We start from the raw sequence: 21,233 nt of genomic DNA on the forward strand, positions 1-21,233 counted from the left end.
TTAAAACTCCAGCTTTTGTGACTTCTTGATTATTCTTCTCTACAAGAGTCAAGACAGAAGTCAGACCACCAGAGCAAGAATTTTAGCTGAGGAAGCTTCTGCGATCTGAAGCGAAACGTCCTCGCATCAAGCAACCCAGTCCAGTCGAAGATTCAAGCTTCTCTACTTAATTTAGAATATGTGTGCCAAATTCCATGCTTTTATCACATAATGAACAGCTTGTCATTTTTAATTTTTTCAAATTTTTCAAATTTTAACAGTTTGAAATTTAGCTTTGCTGCACCACTATTACTCATGTGAAACACCTTGAGGCAGCTTTGTTGTGATTTGGCGCTAAAATAAATTTAATTTCATTGAAATTGAATGCAGTCAATTGCAGCCAGTGAGCACGTGGGTGTGTAAAATTTTCCATAACACCATAAAACTACTGCATATTCAGCTGTGAAATTTTGGATTTTTATAGACAGAGGTGAGGACCAGCGAGCATCTTATTTTGGGCCATGTTGACATCTTTTAACATGTAAAATGAAATTAAGGTACACGTGCCTATTAAGTTTCTTTTGAAGCCTTGTTGGTAATTTCGCAGTGACTGCTGTTTGTGTCATTATTTTTTGATAGAAATAGCAGCGCATACATATGATTACTGCAGTCAGTCAATGAGTCAATTAAATATTTGTCGTTAAGTGTAAAATGTACTGCATAATGTATGACCTTGACTGACTGCACATTGATGAAATACTGGCATCTAGTGGTAGGTAAAAAATTCATTGTATTGCAAAGAAGATTTCTGATAATAATACAAATTTAATACATGTATGTGGGCGATATTTGCTCATTCACATTTATTTAATCCTTATTTTTTAGCTAGAGTTAGCAAGCCACCCAAAATTGAGTGGTTTTTACAAAAAAAACAAAACAAAAAACGCTTATAATATGCGCACGTGACAACAACGTGCTTCTTCCTGGACTGAACAGAGAGTCGATACTCTTTGATACCAACACTGAAACAGTGTCGTGAGTTAGACACAGGGTTTCATAAGGTTTCGTCTCTGACGTCACATGAGCAGTGGCTCCAGCGCCAGCGGTTCCCTTGAGAAAAGTTAAAGCCAACGCCCCGCTGTCAGCTCCTCCTCAGCAAACTCACTGTGCAGCTCGCAGAGAAAACAGTTTGCGTTTTCCTCTCGACGAAGTTTTTCCAACGCACGAAGCAGCTTCATTTGACAGTCACCGAGCTGAGCGGGAAGAGCAGAGAAGACTGCTTTCGAGACAAAGTTTTTTTTTTTCCTTCCAGACGTCGCTCGTCGAATCTTGTCGACCAGAAAAAAACAAACCATTATAAAATAACGTGTGGTCTGTAAGTTGGCGTTGAAATAATGGCTGATACAGCGGGCAGTCCCGGTGCGAGCTGTGTGGACAGACTGACAAGTTACGTGAAGACTCAAAAAGGAATCATTCTGGCAGCAGAAATAGTAAGTACACTCAGCTCATTCATTTCACTTAAAAGATACTTATAACGTGCTACGAAGGTTTAAGTGGGCACGTAGTACTTTATAGGTACATGAGTGGGATCATGTAGTTGTTTTTTTTTTTTTTTTTAGGAACTTTCGCTACGGTGCTCTCCGTAGCCGTTAAAACCATTGGATTAATGTATATTTTAAAATGGTTTTATTAATTTAACCATTATAATAATTTTATAATGGTTTTATTTTATAATATATATTTTATAATGGTTTTAACGGCTGCGGTGCTCTCCGTAGCCGTTAAAACCATTGGATTAATGTATATTTTAAAATGGTTTATTTTATAATGGTTTTATTAATTTAACCATTATAATGGTTTTATTTTATAATATATATTTTATAATGGTTTTAACCGTAGCCGTTAAAACCATTGGATTAATGTATATTTTATAATGGTTTTATTTAACCATTATAATAATTTTATAATGGTTTTATTTTATAATATATATTTTATAATGGTTTATTTTATAATGGTTTTATTAATTTAACCATTATAATAATTTTATAATGGTTTTATTTTATAATATATATTTTATAATGGTTTTAACGGCTACGGAGAGCACCGTAGCCGTTAAAACCATTATAATATATATATATATATATATATATATATATATATAGGGTTAGCAGTAAGCATTGTTTTGTGTAGCCGTACATTGATCGCCGGCTACGGAAAGCAACACATCATCTAGTCAAGCCTTTTTTTTATTATTTTGTCTAAACCCTTATTTTCACAGATGTACTGTCTTAATATTGTAAGGGAGTCAAGTAAGAAATGGCAAGCATGTGGTCTTGGGTTGGAGATCAAGAAGAGAGGCTAAAGGCTTCCACCTGTCACTTACACTCATTTGGCCCGAAGAGCCAAATGTTAAGAGTTAATATTCACATGTGACTGCTGCATGCATGCATACGTATGTACACACTCGCACACACTCACACACACTCATCGTCAACCGCTTACTCCAATTAAGGGTCGCGGGGGGCTGGAGCCTATCCCAGCAGTCATAGAGCGTGAGGCACGCACGCATGCACGCACGTAGGGGTTGTTGTGGATGCCAAAAAATTTAAAGTAAATAATACTTGGTAGGAGTAAATGAGGTTTATTTTCCAAAAAAATTAATTCCAATTTGTCTTTATTTGCTTGGCGTTTCAGCTGTGGTTAGTTGATATGTGACTGAAGTGGATACTTTTGTCGAGGAGACTTCGCTTGACATTTTGATGTATAATAAGTGTATGTTGGTGTCAGCATCGGTTAGTTTTGAGTGTTCAAATGTTCCAAAACAGGGCAAGTCCCCAAATTTGGGGACTCTGGGGTTTAAGAGGTAAAATACAGCCAATTTCGCAAAATGACCAGACTTTTGAGTGCCCCCTATATTCAGCGCCATAGATCCCCCAACCAAATATGTATATAAGATGAAAGAGTTTGCCTCCATAAGTCATATGATAGTTAAACTACAACCCCAATTCCACTGAAGTCGTGACATTGTGTAAAATGTAAATAAAAACAGAATACAATGATTTACAAATCCTCTTTAACCTAAATTCAGTTGAATATACCACAAAGACAAGATATTTAATGTCAAAACTGATAACATTTATTCTTTCTGTGCAAATATTTGCTCATTTTGAACTGGATGCCTGCAACACATTTCAAAAAAGCTGGGACAGTGGTATGTTTACCACTGTGTTACATCATCTTTCCTTCTGACAACACTCAGTAAGCATTTGGGAACTGAGGACACTAATTGTTGAAGCTTTGTAGGTGGAATTCTTTCCCATTCTTGCTTGATGTACAACTTCAGTTGTTCAACAGTCTGGGGTCTCTGTTGTCGTATTTTGCGCTTCATAATGCACCACACATTTTCAGTGGGTGACAGGTCTGGACTGCAGGTGGGCCAGTCTAGTACCCACACTCTTTTGCTACGAAGCCACGCTGTTGTAACACGTGCAGAATGTTGCTTGACATTGTTTTGCTGAAATAAGCAGGGATGTCCCTCAAAAAGACGTTGCTTGGATGGCAGCATGTGTTGCTCCAAAACCTGGATGTACCTTTCAGCATTGATGGTGAGATCACAGATGTGTAATTTGCCCATGCCATGGGCGCTAACACACCCCCATACCATCACAGATGCTGGCTTTTGAACTTTGCGCTGGTAACAATCTGGATGGTCTGTTTCCTCTTTTGTCCGGAGGACACGACGTCCATGATTCCCAAAAACAATTTGAAATGTGGACTCATCAGACCACAGCACACTTTTCCACTTTGCGTCTGTCCATTTCAAATGAGCTCAGGCCCAGAGAAGGCTGCGGCATTTCTGGATGTTGTTGATGTATGGCTTTTGCTTTGCATGGTAGAGTTTTAACTTGCACTTGTAGATGTAGCAACGAACTGTGTTAACTGACAATAGTTTTCTGAAGGTTTTCTGAAGTGTTTCTGAGCCCACGCGGTAAGATCCTTTACTCAATGATCTTGGATTTTAATGCAGTGCCGCCTGAGGAATCAAAGGTGATGGGCATTCAGTACTGGTTTTTGGCCTTGTCGCTTATGTGTAGAAAGTTCTCCAGATTCTCTGAATCTTCTGATTATATTATGGACTGTAGATGATGGAATCCCTAAATTCCTTGCAGTTGAACATTGAGAAACATTGTTCTTAAACTGTTGGACCATTTTTTTCACGCAGTTGTTTACAAAGTGGTGATCCTCGCCCCGTCTTTGCTTGTGAACGGCTGAGCCTTTTGGGGATGCTCCTTTTATACCCAGTCATGATACTCGCCTGTCTCAAATTATGTGTTCTTTGAACATTCACAGCTTTCACAGTCTTTTGTTGCCCCATCCCAGCTTTTTTGAAACGTGTTGCAGGCATCCATGTCAAAATGAACAAATATTTGCACAAGAACAATAAAGTTTATCAGTTTGAACATTAAATATTTTGTCTTTGCGGTGTATTAAATTGACTATAGGTTGAAGAGGGTTTGTAAATCATTATACGTCGTATTCTGTTTTTATTTACATTTTATACAACGTCCCAACTTCATTGGAATTAGGGTTGTAGCATGGGGAGCTGAATGTTACACCACTTGGAAGATGGGAATTAAATGAAATATCAGTTTTTGCATATTTTTGCCTTGAACTTTGATGACCCCTGGTAAAGTCACCGTTTGGTTTTCGGTCGAAAGTGTTTTTGGGAAAATTAGTTTCTTGGTAGGTTCCATCTCTGAGCCATGTTTCGTTTGAATCAGAGTCGGCTTGAATCTCAGCCCGCCTGATCCATAAAAAATTGTCTCTCAATTTTGTCAAACTTCAACAAACTCAGCATGTTTTTACTCTCAATGTGGAGTCAGCTTTTCTGGATGCCATATTAAATAAAATGGCGTGTGTGGAGAAACCTTTTTTTTCAAAGGTCGTGGATATTGTTATGGTAACTGTAAGTATGTGTTGGTAGGTTATTATTATAGTGGTGACGTGACACCCTCAAAATATCTAGTCAGTTGAGTATGTTGCCCCATGGAATAGCATTTTTAGCATGGCTAGTAATACTGTTAAACATCTGTTCAGTTGAAAAGTGTAAAATATAAGAAATTGGACAAACAGGTTGGATACATTCAGTGAGAATCAGTGATGAAATCATAATTTTTACATTTTTAAAAAGTACATTCTGACTGACCAACACCCATTCCCCCCTTCTATAATAGGTTTTGTACTCCCCTGAAAATAATGATGGTTTAGGCGTAGGGTTGTGGAAAGCAGCGGCTTAAGTGGCTTTGTTGGCAAGGAAAAGTTTGCTGACCTCGATTTCTCACAGTGCTGTGATCTTTGCAGAAACCGTGGTTATCCTGGTTGCAGCACTTGAGAAGCTGAGTAAAGCATCATAGTTTCTGGGTTTGCAGCTGTCCTGGATCAAGACTTAAGATCCAGTGATTCATTGACTTTGTGGGCTCATCACAAGTGTGTCTGTGTACAGTGAGAGTGTCAAACTTCTGTAGACATTCATTCACCTTAATAGGGACATTCGTGTGTCTGTGTCCTCAGCCTTTGAGATGGAGAGATGTCTGGAAAGAGCTCATGGAGTGATGAGGTCAATTTCAATTCAATTTATTTTCATTTATATAGCACCAAATCACAGCAGAGTTGCCTCAAGGTGCTTCACACAAGTAAGGTCTAACCTTACTAACTCCCAGAGCAGCAGTGGTAAGGAAAAACTCCCTCTGAGGAAGAAACCTCAAGCAGACTAGACTCATAGGGGTGACCCTCTACTTGGGCCATGCTACAGACACAAATTACAGAACAATTGACAATGAATATACAAGAAATGCTGTTGGTGCACAGGACAGGAGGGTCTTCAGCACAACTACCACACCCATCTCTGGATGGAGCTGCACCTTCAACAGAAAGAAAAAACAGAATCAGGAATCAGAAAGACAAGAAATACAGTATAATTTGATAGCATTAAACAACAAGAAAAACAGGATACTCAGGTGATTGCCGGCCGCTAGCCTTAAGCTTCACTAAAAGACCCTGAATTTAGGTAAAGTTGAGGCCGTGGCATGCTCCGTTTCCTAATAAAATGATTTAAAAGAGTAAAAAGTGCAGAACTATACTATGCTAGTATGCTAGCCATACAAAAGGGAAAATAAGTGCGTCTTAAGTCTGGACTTGAAAGTCTCCACACAATCTGACTGTTTTGTTGACGCGGGGAGATCATTCCACAGAACAGGGGCACGATAAAAGAAAGCTCTATGACCTGCAGACTTCTTATTCACCCTAGGGACACAAAGTAGTCCTGCACCCTGAGAACATAAAACCCGGGCCGGTATGTAAGGTTTAATTAGGTCAGCTTGGTAGGGAGTTGCCAGTCTGTGAACAGTTTTATCGACTAGTAGCAGAACCTTAAAATCTTATCTCACTTGGGTTGTTGGACAGAGATGTTTGGTGATCCCATTGCTTTTGTTGGAGAACAAAGGTCCAAGTCGCTAGCGTGCTGTTGCTTCCTGTTTTACTCTGATTGTGAGACGTGTTTACTATCTTCTGGCCGAAGGTGAAGACTAGTTGTCTTTGGTCGTAAGTCTCTTTGGAAAATCCTTGTCCCACTGGATTAACTGTGTTAAATCAACTGTAATTTAGGGAGATTAAGAGGAGGAGTATCTCTTGCATTGTGAGGGAATGTCAGGTGTGACATTTTGGCCATATTTCTCTGAGCATGATCCAGCACACAGGAGGGTTGACCAGCTGAATGACTGGAGAAGGCCCAGGGGACGCTCATGCTTACTTTCAAGAAGTGGGGATGGGCATCTAGCTGGGTGATTGCCATCCAGGACCCAGGCTAGTTCTGTCTTCTGGTTGATGTGGTGACATATAACACCTGCACATGCTCCCTGACCTTACCATCAAAGAAAATGATTATCTCTTGAAGAATAATACCAGAAATTATTTGTAAAAATGTGCAAATAGGAAGCAGTTAAAAGAATTTCAATTCATGGTTCAGAATCATTTGTTTAAAGTTGAACCTTTATTTCTGTTTAAGTAACGATATAATTAGAGTGAATAATAATGTAATAATGTATCATAACACATATCAAATCATGATAGGTATATTGTATGGTGGAGCTGGTGTATTTTTACACCCCTATTAATTAGAGTTAACTATTGAAACCACCGTGTTATGTCATGTCAATAATTCCTATTGTGTATCCTTTGAAACAAACATGACATGGCAGCAAATTGCAATACCTGTCAACAGCAGGGTTGATTATTACAGTGCATCCGGAAAGTATTGACAGTGTTTCACTGTTTCCACATTTTGTTGTGTTACAGCCTTATTGCAAAATGGATGAAATTCATTTTTTCCACTCATAATTTTACACACAATACCCCATAATGACAATGTGAAAAAGTTTTGTTTTGTTTTTTTAAAAGATTTTTGCACATGAAATGCAAGGCAGAAAGTGTTGAAAATGACAGCGGTTCTGCAATACCTCGGAAAAGGGGAAGACGAAAGGGCTGTCCCAATAAGTGAGGAGGAGGAGTTAGGTGCTTATGCATCTGATGGAAACATTCATTCACAAAAAAAGGGGTTGAGGTAGGCCCAGGAAGGGGGACAACACAGTGGGGTGTGTGCCAGATTTGTCCCAAGGAATTTCAAAGAGACAGAGGCGAAGGTCCAGGAAGAGTGGAAAGGGGTGCAAACATCAACAAATGGTGACAGATGGTACACAAGTTATTAAGTAGATAAAGTTTTAAAAGTTTGTTGAGTCTCTTATTTGAGTAAATCAAAATCAAATCAATTTTATTTATATAGCGCCAAATCACAACAATTACCCCAAGGTGCTTTATATTGTAGGGCAAAAGCCATACAATAATTAAAAACGACCCCCTATGAGCAAGCACTTGGCGACAGTGGGAAGGAAAAACTCCCTTTTAACAGGAAGGAACCTCCAGCAGAACCATGCTCAGGGAGGGGCAGTCTTCTGCTGGGACTGGTTGGGCTGAGGGGAGAGAATCAGGAAAAAGACATGCTGTGGAAGAGAGCAGAGATCAATCACCAATGATTAAAAGCAGAGTGGTGCATACAGAGCAAAAAGAGGTGAATAAAAAGAAACAATATGGCACAAGTTGTAGTGTTTGTCCATTTTTGTGTAACACACACAAGTTGGGGTCCCTCAAGTTTTCAGGGAATGACTGAGGAAATAATAATGAACACCCCTGACATCAGGGTGAATGTGAGGCATTATTGTAAAGCACTTTGAGCGTCTGATGCAGATGGAAAAGCTCTATATAAATCCAGTCCATTTATTTAGCAAATTTATTAAAAATAATAAAACTAAGTAATTACATGTACATAAATTTTCAGCCTTTGCCATGATGGTCAGACTTGATCTCAGGTGCATCCTGTTTCCACTGATCATCCTTGATGTTTCTACAACTTAATTGGAGTCCACCTGGGGTAAATTCAGTTGATTGGACATGATTTGGAAATAGACACACCTGTCTACATATAAGGTCCCACAGCTGACAGTGCATGAAAATTCAGTAAGGTATGTCTTCTATAATACATTCCAATTCTAAGGTAGAATTCTAGTGTATACTAAGGTATATCTAAAAAAAAAGAAGAGTAGAGTAGTGTAGAGCCACTTAGGTGCCTGGTCTTGACATCCAGGGATGGTAGGTTTGTTTGTCAGAGCACAAACCAAGCATGAGGTCAAAGAAATTCTTTGTAGACCTCTGAGACAGGATTGTCTCAAGGCACAAATCTGGGGAAGGGTACAGAAATATTTCTGCTGCTTTGAAGGTCCCAATAAGCACAGTGACCTCCATCATCCATAAATGGAAGAAGTTTGGATCCACCAGGGCTCTTCCTAGAGCTGGCCGCCTGTCTACACTGATCAATCAGGGGAGAAGGGCCTTAGTCAGGGAGGTGACCAAGAACCCGATGGTCACTCTGTCATTGTCTCCAGCATTCCTCTGTGTAGAGATGAGAACCTTCCACAAGGATAACCATCTCTGCAGCACTCCACCAGTCAAGCCTGTATGGTAGAGTGGCCAGACAGAAGTCACTCCTTAGTAAAAGGCACATGGCAGCCCGCCTGGAGTTTCCCAAAAGGCACCTGAAGGACTCTCAGACCATGAGAAACAAAATTCTCTGGACTGAATGAGACAAAGATTGAACTCTTTGGTGTGAATGCCAGGCATGTTTGGAGGAAACCAGGCACCATCTCTACACTGAAGCATGGTGGAGGCAGCATCATGCTGTGGGGATGTTGTTCAGTGGCAGGAACTGGGAGACTAGTTAGGATTGAGGGGAAGCTAAATGCAGCAATGTACACACACTCTTGTGCAATAATGACTTGTGCACTCCACTTGAACACTCGTGCAATATCATGATGCATCTTTTTTCTTGTAAATAGTGTATTCTATGGTATATATTGTTATTCTGCACAGAACTTGACTTCTGTGTGTTTTTGGTATTTACTTTTTCATTATTTCTGCATACTTTGCACAGTTGTTCTGTGACTATCCCCTTGCTGCTGTAGCATTGTAAATTTCCCCGTTGTGGGAATAATAAAGGGTTATCTTATTTGATCTTATCCTGGTTGAAAACCTGCTCCAGAGCGCTGTTGGCCTCAGACTGGGGTGATGGTTCATCTTTCAGCAGGACAATTACCCTATGCACACAGCCAAGATATCAAACGAGTGGCTTCAGGACAACTCTGTGAATGTCCTTGAGTGGCCCAGCCAGAGCTCAGACCTGAATCCAATTGAACATCTCTGGAGAGATCTGAAAATGTCTGTGCACCGACACTCCTGATGGAGCTTGAGAGGTTCTACAAAGAGGAATGGGGAAAACTGCCCAAAGATAGGTGCACCAAGCTTGTGACATCATACTCATGAAGACCTGAGGCTGTAATTGCTGCCAAAGGTGCATCAACAAAGTATTGAGCAAAGGCGTTTTTTTTTTTTAAATAAAAAGAGCAAAATTTTCCAACAAAATTTTTTTCATATTGCCATTATGGGGTGTTGTGAGTAGAATTTTGAGAGAGAAAAAAAAATGAATTCACTCCATTTTGGAATAAGGCTGTACCATTAAATGTGGGAACAGTGAATACTTTCTGGACGCACTTTATGTACTTTTTGTTGTCTTTGTGTAATTATTGATTGGTCACCCAACAAAATAAACAGGTTGGCCTTTATTTTAAAGCTGTGTGCAACATTAGTTTTTTTATATTGTTCTTTACTTATTTATATAGATATTTAGTGAAAGTATTTGTAAAATTCAAATTAGGTCTTTCATTGACATCTATGCTAAGCTGGCTTTCATTCAGTCTTCTTTATGTCAGGATTTTCCCCATTTCTGTCTGTATCATTGCAAAATAAAAAATAAAAAAATTCTTGGCTTTTTCTTTAAAGGAAATAACTGTTTAAAGATATCAGTTTGTGCTGTAGGATAATAACCTGGACAGTTTTTCCCCATTTTGTTACATTTTATTATACCAGTTAATCAATAATTAATTTCGCTTTAAGATGGGAATAAAAAAAATGTGATGGGTATCACTTTTCTCTTTGTTCCCACATTATTTCTGCTGTTTAACAAAAATACATATACTTTCAAGGGTAGAAATGGGAAAAATTACAGCACATCAGGTAGTTATGTCCTCATCATCATTAAAAAAATTGAATTATTTGTGTTATGAGTGTGTTAACCATCCTGGCACAGAACAATTGCATCCTGTCTGTGGTGACTTGTTATTTTTGCTGTCTGTGATCACCAGTTTTACACAAGCCTTTTATTTACATTTCACAGGAGTGTGATTTCTTCACGCGTCAGCTGTTTTGACCAGAAGTCTTTTGCTTATAGTTAGTATTTAAAAAAAAACAAACAAAAAAAAAAACTCTGGCTTTTACTTTGATTTTAACAAACAGCCTGCAAAGAGTTCAAATATTATACTACAGGATTACTACTTCTAGTTTGTAGTCTACCCTGTTTGTTGCTCTCATTATAAAATGGGTAAACAGGTCCGCTGATGTTGGTGGTCCATGATTCATGATGTTCGCTCTGTGTGTGTGTGTGTGTGTGTGTGTGTGTGTGTGTGTTTTTCATTATTCTTTTTTTTTTTTTTTTTTTTATGTAATGGAAATTTTGGACTTTACGTGAGACATGCTTTCTGGAACAAAGCGCGCTCCATTATCTCAGCAGCAGCAGTCTGTGTTATGTTAGTAATGGATATTGTGTCACACGAGCAGCAGTGTCAGTGTCCTCGTGGCTACCAGACCGAAGCTGTAGAAATGAAATAAACTGATAGCTAATTTCAAGCTATAACTTCAACAGCACTTGTATGTTGACAGTGGAGGGCCCAAAGTCTTTGCTTTGAGGGTTCATAAATGATGGAAAGCCATGGATCAAAATGTGAATTACATATATACAATTAAATTAATATTTTATAGAAAGTCATCTTAATGTGAAATAAGATCTCAAAATAATAAACATTATTGTTTGAGCTTCTTCAGAGCAATTTATTAATTTGCAAAGGATTTGGTTTTTCCCCCCCCCCTCTGATGGGCCAAAACACTGGGAAGTGAACCAAACACAGCCTGAGGGCCCCACATTGGGTAGCACTGGATGAGATGAACAAACCGATAAGGATAAAGTCTTCTTCAGCTACAAGATCCTTTCTGACCATGCTATTTGACTTCTAAAGTGTAGCCACTGTTAAATAATCAGAAAATAATAGTTTGATTTAGTAAATTTCTCTGTGCTAACTCTCACACTCTCTCTCTCTCTGTCTTTCATGGGCCACATTGTCTTTGTCCCTCGCTCAACAATCCCCCTTGTTTACTTTTCCTGTCATTGCTAAGTTCATACTTCATTATTTCTCTGATTTAGTGCATTTCTGTGCATAAGCTGTCTCTGTCTCACTGACCGAAGAGCACAGCTGCTAGTAAGCTGTCATGAATCCATTATCCAGTTCAATCCAGTATCCACTAACCATCCAGCAGGTGGCAGCCATGTCTATGGGATATTACATAGGCAAAACAAAGTTGCTTATTTTGATTGATCTGGTTTATTAATGTGCACTGTATGCGATGGGGGATGTACTCGTATGGTCTTTTTAATTTGTTGAATTGCACGATGGTAGCATTAGCTGTGTGTTTATGAGGTGCTGTGTTAACACCTTGGAGGTTATGGATGCTTTCATTCATTTGTTCACTCACTGCATTTATAGGGTGCATGTGTACACATTTCCAAACCCTTGGGCTTATAGGATATACTAACACACACAGACACACCTCTGCTGGAGCCTGATCAACTTGAAGGAAGCTGTAACTGATGGTTGATTTCGGAAGTGAGTCAGGGTGCGTGTAACACAGGAAGACAGATGTCAGTGGTATTACACGTATGTTGGAAATAGGATGTTTAACCACTGTAGCCAGGGTTGATGTTTCATACATTCTAGAATTTGCACCGAAAAACCTATAAGGAATATATGACCAGAATTGACCTGAATAGACTTCTGTAGTATATAGTACATTTTAAACATGTCTGAAGCTGCTGGAAAAAACTTGGTGCGTCAAGTCTCGGCTACACACCTATTTAGTGCAGCTTTCTTTGTCCTGTAGCCTAGCAGTTAAACCCTCAGGCTAAGTCACACTCTGAGCTGATCTTTTACCTTTACAGTTAATATTGAGAATATAAAATGGCCATATCAGTTGTGGTCAAGTTATCTTGTTTGCTTTGTTAATGGTAGGGTGGAGGATGAAAGTTGAGCTGGGAGGGAAAATTGCAACTGTAGTGAAATTAAACAGAATTTTCCATTTTTTCCCCCACCGGTGAACTCGTAGTATGTGCTTCAGTGCAGCTGTAAAATTAAAAAAAAAAAAAAAAAGCCCTAAAATGTTAGTCATTTCCCTAGCAACTGTTGCTGTTTGGTGTATCCACACCACTGACAGGCTCTTGGCGCTCATGTTGCTACTGACTATAATTAGTCAACCCATTCACAACACTTTCCCTCCAGTTTAAATGAGCAGCTTGTTATACTGATGCAATAGATCCTAGCTGTGTCTTTAAAGCAGCGACGTGTAAACATAAAAGTGTCAACATCTCAGAGCCTTTCTTGTTCTGAGACGCTCTTGTGTTGTGGGTGTTTGTGTGATGGCCTTTTTAGTCGCTGCTGCCCTCTGAGCAGCCGGCCCTGACCAGAATAGAGCTTCTTTTGTGTAGGTCCTTGGCCTTGACCAACCCGCTACTCTACAGAGGTACTCTGTGCCAGTCACCAGAACAGATGAACTAGTGACGCTGCTGCAGATTTGTGTAACAGTTGTGAGGAGGTGAAGCAGTAGTGACAAATGCAGGGCTGGCGTCAAGTCACTTACATCACATATCATGTAGATGGTAGTGATTTTATACTCACTGCCAACTTGTCTGTGTCTGAAAATAAAACATTGCAATGTGCACTATGTGCTTTTTTTTTTTTTTTTTTTTTTGTGGGATGCAGCTAAATGTCGCAGATTCCAGATTTATTTATGCTGATTGAATTCAGGTGTGACTTCTTGGACTGCAACTAACAAGTACTTTCATTATGGGTAAATTGTACTTCTGTGATTATTTGATAAATTAATGTATGCCAAGAAATAAATACCACACAGAATTTCTCATCACCAAGGCTGAAGTCTCAAGTTACGTTTTATGCAAAATCCTCAAAAATCTAAGATGTTTGCCTGTTTTTTTGTTTTTGTTTTTTTTGTTTTTTATATAGTAAATGGTTACAACCAGTTAATATACATCTAATTTGGATAGCTTAATCCAGTTTATGACTGGTTTAAGTCCAATTCTCCGTGTCACTTATAGTCATCTACAAACTGCCGTAGGGTGCGCACAATTATTATTGGCTTATTTTGCAAAGATTTATAGTCAGCCATACTTCTGTCTGGTTGCAGTGTTCATAAAATATATCCAATAATTGTAAACTAGACTGGACAAACTATGGTAAGTAAATAAATAATACCATGCAACCCAACTTCATCCCGCTATTCTACTTCTCTTGAAGTGGCACACCACAACTATGAAGAATATCGTCCTGCTGTCCGACACTGCTTCGGCCTTTGTATACTTTGATATTTCTAAGTTATAAATGTTTGACATGGTGGACATTAAACATCTGATTTACCAGTGTCTCATTTATGTTTCTTGATTCTTTCATTTGTCCATCGACAATCCTGCAGGTAAGCCGATGCTGCTTCTCTCCAAGCCTTCATGGTCACACTGCTCCAAAATCAGAGTACTTTGTGTAGCTTTCGCATACACACATGTAGAAATAAAACACAATTACCAGTTGCTGCAAAGTGAAACTATTCATTTTGTGAAAGTGACCCGAAGTTCGGCTGTCTGACAAGTAACACTGGATGTTGTATTTACTTTCAAGTTGCGTTAATAATGAAAATAATAATATATGTAACCATTAGACTTTTTGAGTTGTTTTTAAATGCTTGAGAATCACTTCAGTTAAAATAATATATTCATTTAAAATGTGATATTTCACCAATATACTCACAGACCACTAGGTGTCGCTCACAGACAACCAGTGGTCCATGGTGGACCAGTGTTTGAGAAAGGCTGGTATAGAATTTGAAAACCAGATTAGAGCTAATTAAATCAGAAAACATTTTATTTGATTTTTAAATGACTGAAACCTGTTTCTCAGATGTAGGCAGTTTCAATTTCAGTGTCCACCATTGGTTTTTGGGATGTTTCAAACCACTTAAAACAGCTGTTTGTTTAAGGTGCTGTGACACTTGCATGACTTTGAGCACGCACTCCGCTGTGCAGGAAACTCGTCTCAAATTCGTAAACTGTGCGCAGCTTTGTGCACATGCGCAAAGAAAAATTTGAAATGTTCAAAATCTCCATCACGCATTAAGTGAACTTCAAGTGAACATTACACAAACAATTCAAAAACACTGTGTGCGAGTGATTGCGTCAGCACACCGCATCACCGCGCAGTTCGTCTGAACGATTATAATGAGATGTTAAATGTACTTTTGCAGCTGTTCACAAGAAGGAAAGAACATGTAACCTGTTTTACCAAGCCATTACAATATTAACATTACAAATAATTACCTTTTTAGACTGTTCCAAATGCGTTTTCCACCTCATTAAGCGTGTGCATGTGAGAGAGAGAGGAAAGCTGCTGCTGGAACGGTCCTCTGTGATTCTGGAAGCGATAAGGGGCATGTTCAACAGCCAACTCAGAGAGAAAATGAGTCATCCGCTACGAAATAATTATTTTATATACGCAGCGTCCAGCACACGCCGGGCATCCAGTGGAACAAAGCACGGCATCCATCTGGGAACACAGCGGGTGGGATCATCACAACGTGCAAATGTGTGGATCAAAGTCGTGCACGTGTCAGGGCACCTTTACGTTTGAGCTGGCTTCATTTAAATCAGAATTAAACCTCTTGAAGTAGCCTGTGCTGGGTGTACAACTATCTAAATCTACTTAAAAATCATATAAAGTTGAAACTAAAAATAAGAGGATGTCCACTTTAAATCCGTTTGAAACTTTTTTTGAAAACAGTTATTTTGGTATAGTACAGTTAAAATATGTAGCTTACAGTAAACAGAAAAATCCTTCAATTTGAATGGAAAAAAGAACTTGTCAGAATTTAATTATTTGTGATTATGTATAATATACTGGTTGTTTTTCCACTGACTGAATGATCGCTGATTAGCTCTCATAACCAGAGTTTATCAATAAATGTGAGTTTTAGTATTTTTTATGGAATAATTCAGCAAATTGCTGTAAATGGATATCTTTATTGAAATATTGGGTCAGTGTGTTTGCCCACACACTTTGACAGCAGTAACAATGGCAGTATTGAGAAGAGGTTCTGAGCTGTAGGCTGCCTATGCTTATGATTTCTCCACACTGGCAGCGCTTCACAGGAATGCACCGAGGGCAATGCTCTCTTACTTTTATCCCCTCTTATGGAAAAATGTGTTGATGGAGCAAACTGTAGATCTGGGATAAAAGCAGCATGTGGCAGACTGTCTGTTCAGTGGAGGTATTATACTACAGAATTCTCAGTCATATGTGTGGTCAATAATAAATGTAGAATGTAATGTTTGATTTTTACCTCTTGTTAACTGTCACATGCAAGGAAGTTATGTGACCCGTGTCTGCCTGACTGGTTCGAGAAAGGTCCTCAGACCTCATCAGCTGACTTAAATAATTAACAGCATTTTGAGTGGAGGAACACTAGTGTGAAGACACAAGTAACAGGGATTTGTTCCTTTGACCCTTCAGATGTAGGACCACCCACTCAAACCATTGAGCTATGGTCTGCATATTTTCTATGCCTTTCACAACAGTGTAAAATGTTGTGAAAGGCATAGAAATTCTCTGGACTGGTTGCAGTCCAGAGAATTTCAGGTGCAACAAATCTTCACATTTGAAAACCTGACATTTATTTGGGTAAAATAAATAGTTATTTATTTCATCAAAATGAATCACAGAGAAAAGGAAGCACAGAGAGAGAAGGCTAGGCTGAAATTTAGGTGGATGGAGAGAATAAAGGAAGACTTTGAAGGCAAAGCTGCTGAGTGGAGAGATAGTTCAGGACCGGATATTCTGGACTTCCTAACAAACATCAACTCCACATAACTGAATCTGAGGAGCAAGAACTGAACCGTCTGATTGTTAAAATATAACGCTATGCTAAAATACCCTCGGCCGTATGAGCGTAGTGTTCTTTCTAATTTGCAGTTGTTTAATTAATGGATCCTATTGCCTTACGTACAATTTGTATGTATGTTCAGTAAAGCTTGTCTATCAAACGATCAAAAACAATATTTATGTTTTCATGGAGTCTGCATGTGGCGTTGTGGTCTTTTTCTGTGTGATCTATTTTCATTTCTGTGATGGATTTTTTTTTTTGTAATGATCAAGCCTTGCAACACTGTGGTAGGATTACATAAACAAAACCTTTTTTCCCATTTAAAATTCTATCTTAAATTAGAGCCAAAGGTACCAGGAAATGCTACAAGTAAGCTGTCAAACATTTTCTGGTCAAAGACTGGCTAGACCTCTCGACATTTATTTATTTTTAATGTATCCTAAGGACAGAGTTTGATTCCCATCATTCACTGTTTGACTGTTTAATTTTATTCTTACTTGAAAGCCATGAATTTCTGTTGATGCACAGGCTTAGTAAGGGGGAGGAATTTAAGTGCTGCTGACAGGTGTATTCTGGGATATCACATACTTCTTGAGGATTCTCCAAATTCATGATGAGTAGCACCAGTAATGTACCATAAAATGTTTCTAATGTCAAACTTTTCCTCCTGTTTTTATTCCTTGTCTTTCCCTTATTCATTCTTAGTTCATTAGTTTCATTGTCATCATCTGCTATGCTGCGTCTTATACCGGCGGTTACTCCGCTGTGGCCATCTGCGAGATGATCTTTGCCATGATCTTCTTTGGCATCTTCATGATGGATATGGACAAGCAGATCCAAATCATCAACTGGGTGTGGACTGTAAGTCCTTTTACGATTCTTGCAACTCTTGTGCACATAATTGCAAAATGCTTTCACGTGTTGCATAATGTTTCACCATCAAAAATGCCTTCATGCGCTTTTTCTTTTCCTCTTGTGTGTAGGACTTGATCCGCGCTGGCATCGGTGCCATTCTCTATGTCATCGTGTTTCTAACGGGTGTGATTGGAGGACACAATGATGGAGCACGTATCGCAGGCGCGGTCAGTCACACTACGCCAACTCAGTTATCAGCTGAATAAAACACTGAAATACAAAATATTGTTTATTTTGTCAGTTAAAAACCCCAAACAAAGCATGCATATGGTACATATAACTGCTTTTATAAATATGAAGAAGATTCTGCATTGAGTTAAAGTCATCTCTCTGTTTCCTTCCTCTTTAGCTGTGTTACAGTTAGCAGGTCCATAAGTATTTGAGCAGTGACTCAGTGTTTGAACTTTTGTTCAAATCACCACAGTGGAGTTGAAATGAAACAATCATGTGACTGTAGTGACTGTAACTTCATTTCAAGGGGTTTAATTAAAAATATCCCATTACCCATTTAGGAATTCAAGCCATTTAGTTATACACACAGTGCCTCTTTATTTAGAGGCTGCACAGAGTTGACCTCTGTAAATGTAAAAATTATTTTGAGTACAAATTATCAAGTGGTTATTTTTTAAAATCATAATCACAGTTTTCTTTGCACAAATCAGGATGGACACATGAACATTTCTGAGTCACTGAGTATGTCTTTATTTACATCCATCATGAAGAAATACAAACAGTATGGTGCTGTATGTTAAATCTGTCTGGATGAGGCAGTTCTCAAAACCTTAGTGATGCTACAAGGAGACTAGTGAGGGAAGCCACCAAGGCACCATGTTAACTCTGTGGCTGTGATTGGAGAAACTGTGTGTAGCGCTTCTTAAAGAGAAGACCTAACATTTCAGCTCCAGTTTGCCTGAAGGCTCATCACAGACTTGAGCCTAGATTTGAGCTGGTTGTGTATATGGGTGCTTTATTATCAGTGTATCTCTTGATTTATTGATTAGTTTTAATTATACAGGAATGTGTCTGTCTTTGTTGAATGCGTGCTGTTTGTGGTGACAGTTTTACTCCTCTGAGCCTGGCTTGTCTTTTGTAGGTGTTTAGTTTGCTTGCTGCTCTGTTGTTTGCCTACGACACCTACACCATCTTCCTTCAGATTAAGAGCACCAGACAGCACACTGCAGCTTCTACTGGTGAGATCCAGCGCACTTAGAGTCCCTTCAGTCACAGAGTAGCGACAACTGAGAACATGGTGCCGTTTTGCGGCCAACTGTGCTGAACTACTGAATGAACCTTTTGTGTGTTCAACATTTTTTTTTTCATCAGTTAACCACATACAGCAACACATCCAGGTACAGGTACTATCAAAATAAATATAAAAATAGCTAAGCTATCAAATTTACATGATGATTTATTTAATTTATTTAAAGCCTGATTTATGCTTCTGTAACTCTGTGTCATGACAACAACGTGCGTGACAGTTCTCCGTCGCTGGATTATGCTTTATTCTGGATGTGACGTCAACAAGCTTTTCTTTCTACAATCATCACCTCCAATTCAAAGGTTAGGTACAATTTCCTGTTTTTACGACAACCTGTTGTAAATTTGCAGTTTACCATTCCATTTGTAATCGGCATGCACACTGCAAAAACTTTTTAAATATGAGGGAAAGAGTGAAAGTAGAAAAGTGTTGAATCACAGCCTTTTGCACTCTCATTTAACAGGTGCATGTCAGGCTGCGGGTCCGAGTCTGAGCACGGTGTGAAAAAAAAATAAATGGACGGGCTTTTAATCACAGAAATGACTCTGGCCCCACTTTACGCAAATCACGAGTGTCGGAGTGCTGAACTTTAATTTTGTACCTCTGTTACTGCGCACGTCCAGACTGATCTGGGTTTTTAATGGAAATACATTGCGATCTGACGGGACATTTTATCCAGTGTGATGCAAAATCTGTTATTTACTGTGTTTATTACATGGAAAACAATACAAAAACATTGCAAATTTTTTGTCTGGTGATTGTAAATATCCGGTTAATACGATGACTGTTTAGGTGAGTTTTACTGTACATGGGATTGAACACTAAATTTACCTCTCAAAGCTTTGACGATGAAGTCGCTTCCATCCTACACGGATGACTTTATTTTCCCAAATTCTTCTTCTGTTCGGATCTGAAGGTAATCTGTACATCTTGAAGCTCTTGTTGTGTCTATTTCTGCATAAATGCACAGCAACTCAGCATTTTCCATGAATAAATGAATAAAATAGCTGGATTTACATTTACAACAAATGCTATTTTGGCCCCAAGATGGCACCATGAGTCACATGCCCGTTTTTTTTTTTTTTTTTTTTTTTTTTTTTTTTTTTCCCTCAGCTTGTCATGTCGCCACTCTCTGAATAAAGGGACTCTAAGCACACCCCCTTTTTTTAAAAACTATGTTCAACATCAGAATAATTTAATTTTGTTTGTTCCTCTGTTTTGTTTTTTGACAGATGACAGAGTCTAAACACCAACATACCTGTAATCCCTATTAAGTAAACAGCAGACAGTGGAAACGACGTTTGTGCAGGAGTTAACAGAAGAGTGTGATCGTGAGCCGCTTTGGATAAAAGTGTTTACAGACTACATAGATATGTATTTAAAAAAAAGTGTAGCAGAAACAAGGGTGGACTGTTTAAAAAAAAAAAAAAAAAAAGAGAGAGCATGTCAGTGTTTGGTGTAAGTAAAAGATTAGAATGTCAGTGCAGTGAAGGTGAATTGGAACGTGAGTGGGATCTGTAATGCTTCAGTCCTTTCAGAAACCTTTACTCCAACTTCAAAATATCACAGATTGCTCAGAGTTTGGTCAGACTTTTTTTTTTTTTTAAAGGGACAGCTGTAAATAAAAAGCAAAATAAAACGTAAGGTGACATCATCAAGCAGCTTAATTAGTTTTTGTTGGACTGCTGTCGTACGTCTGCTGTCAGGTTCACTGTCTGAATTTGGACTAAGAAGTAATGGTGCTTTAGGGATTAACATATTTATGCTGTTGAGTTAATTAATTTCAGTTTTATTTTATTTTTTAAATACAATGACATTTCATTTTCTTCACTGGTGAAATATTTCCTTCTCTCTGGTGTTCCAGCATTGCTCTCTTGTTTTCCCACTTTGTTAATTCGTGCCTTAAAGTCTGATTCAGCTAACGGTTCTTCAGTGATGTGACGCAATTTTGTCGTTAAACATTTGAAGTGACTCAACATCACTGATCATTTTTCTTTTGTTTCCTGTTATTTTAAGAGCTAACATCGCTACACTGCAAGCACAAACTGCAAAATCTAAACAAGTATGTTTGTCTCATTTGTAGTCAAGATATCTAATCTACACTTAATACAAGACCTAGTCACTGAGCAAGTCACATTTCAGTATAAAAACTTTGTTTTTAAATAATAAGGGAAAGTCCTGGAAACATGTTGGTTTGAGTCATATCTGAGAATAAACAAGCTTTTTTTTTAAAATGACTCACCAGAAAATGTTTCAGCTGCTGGTATTTGTAAAAGATGGAACACTTAATACTCGTAAAATAAAGACCAAAATGAGTATTCTCAAGTAATTTCAGTACCTTACTGCAAGAAATCTTGTGAGTTTTCACTTGTTC

The 21,233-nt window shown here is 38.5% G+C and overlaps 1 protein-coding gene across 1 annotated transcript; it reads left to right on the forward strand.

Moving 5' to 3' along the window:
• The first annotated feature begins 1,286 nt into the window (after window positions 1–1,286).
• plp2 (proteolipid protein 2) lies at window positions 1,287–20,453 on the forward strand. The gene is made up of 5 exons (XM_034172992.1): window positions 1,287–1,469; window positions 17,392–17,547; window positions 17,670–17,768; window positions 18,695–18,791; window positions 20,092–20,453. The coding sequence occupies exons 1-5, from the start codon at window positions 1,374–1,376 to the stop codon at window positions 20,103–20,105; spliced, it is 462 nt and encodes a 153-aa protein (XP_034028883.1). The 5' UTR covers window positions 1,287–1,373; the 3' UTR covers window positions 20,106–20,453.
• Window positions 20,454–21,233: the final 780 nt, after the last annotated feature.

Source organism: Thalassophryne amazonica, chromosome 6 (genome assembly GCF_902500255.1).
Source record: "Thalassophryne amazonica chromosome 6, fThaAma1.1, whole genome shotgun sequence".
In the NCBI taxonomy this organism is placed as follows: domain Eukaryota; kingdom Metazoa; phylum Chordata; class Actinopteri; order Batrachoidiformes; family Batrachoididae; genus Thalassophryne; species Thalassophryne amazonica.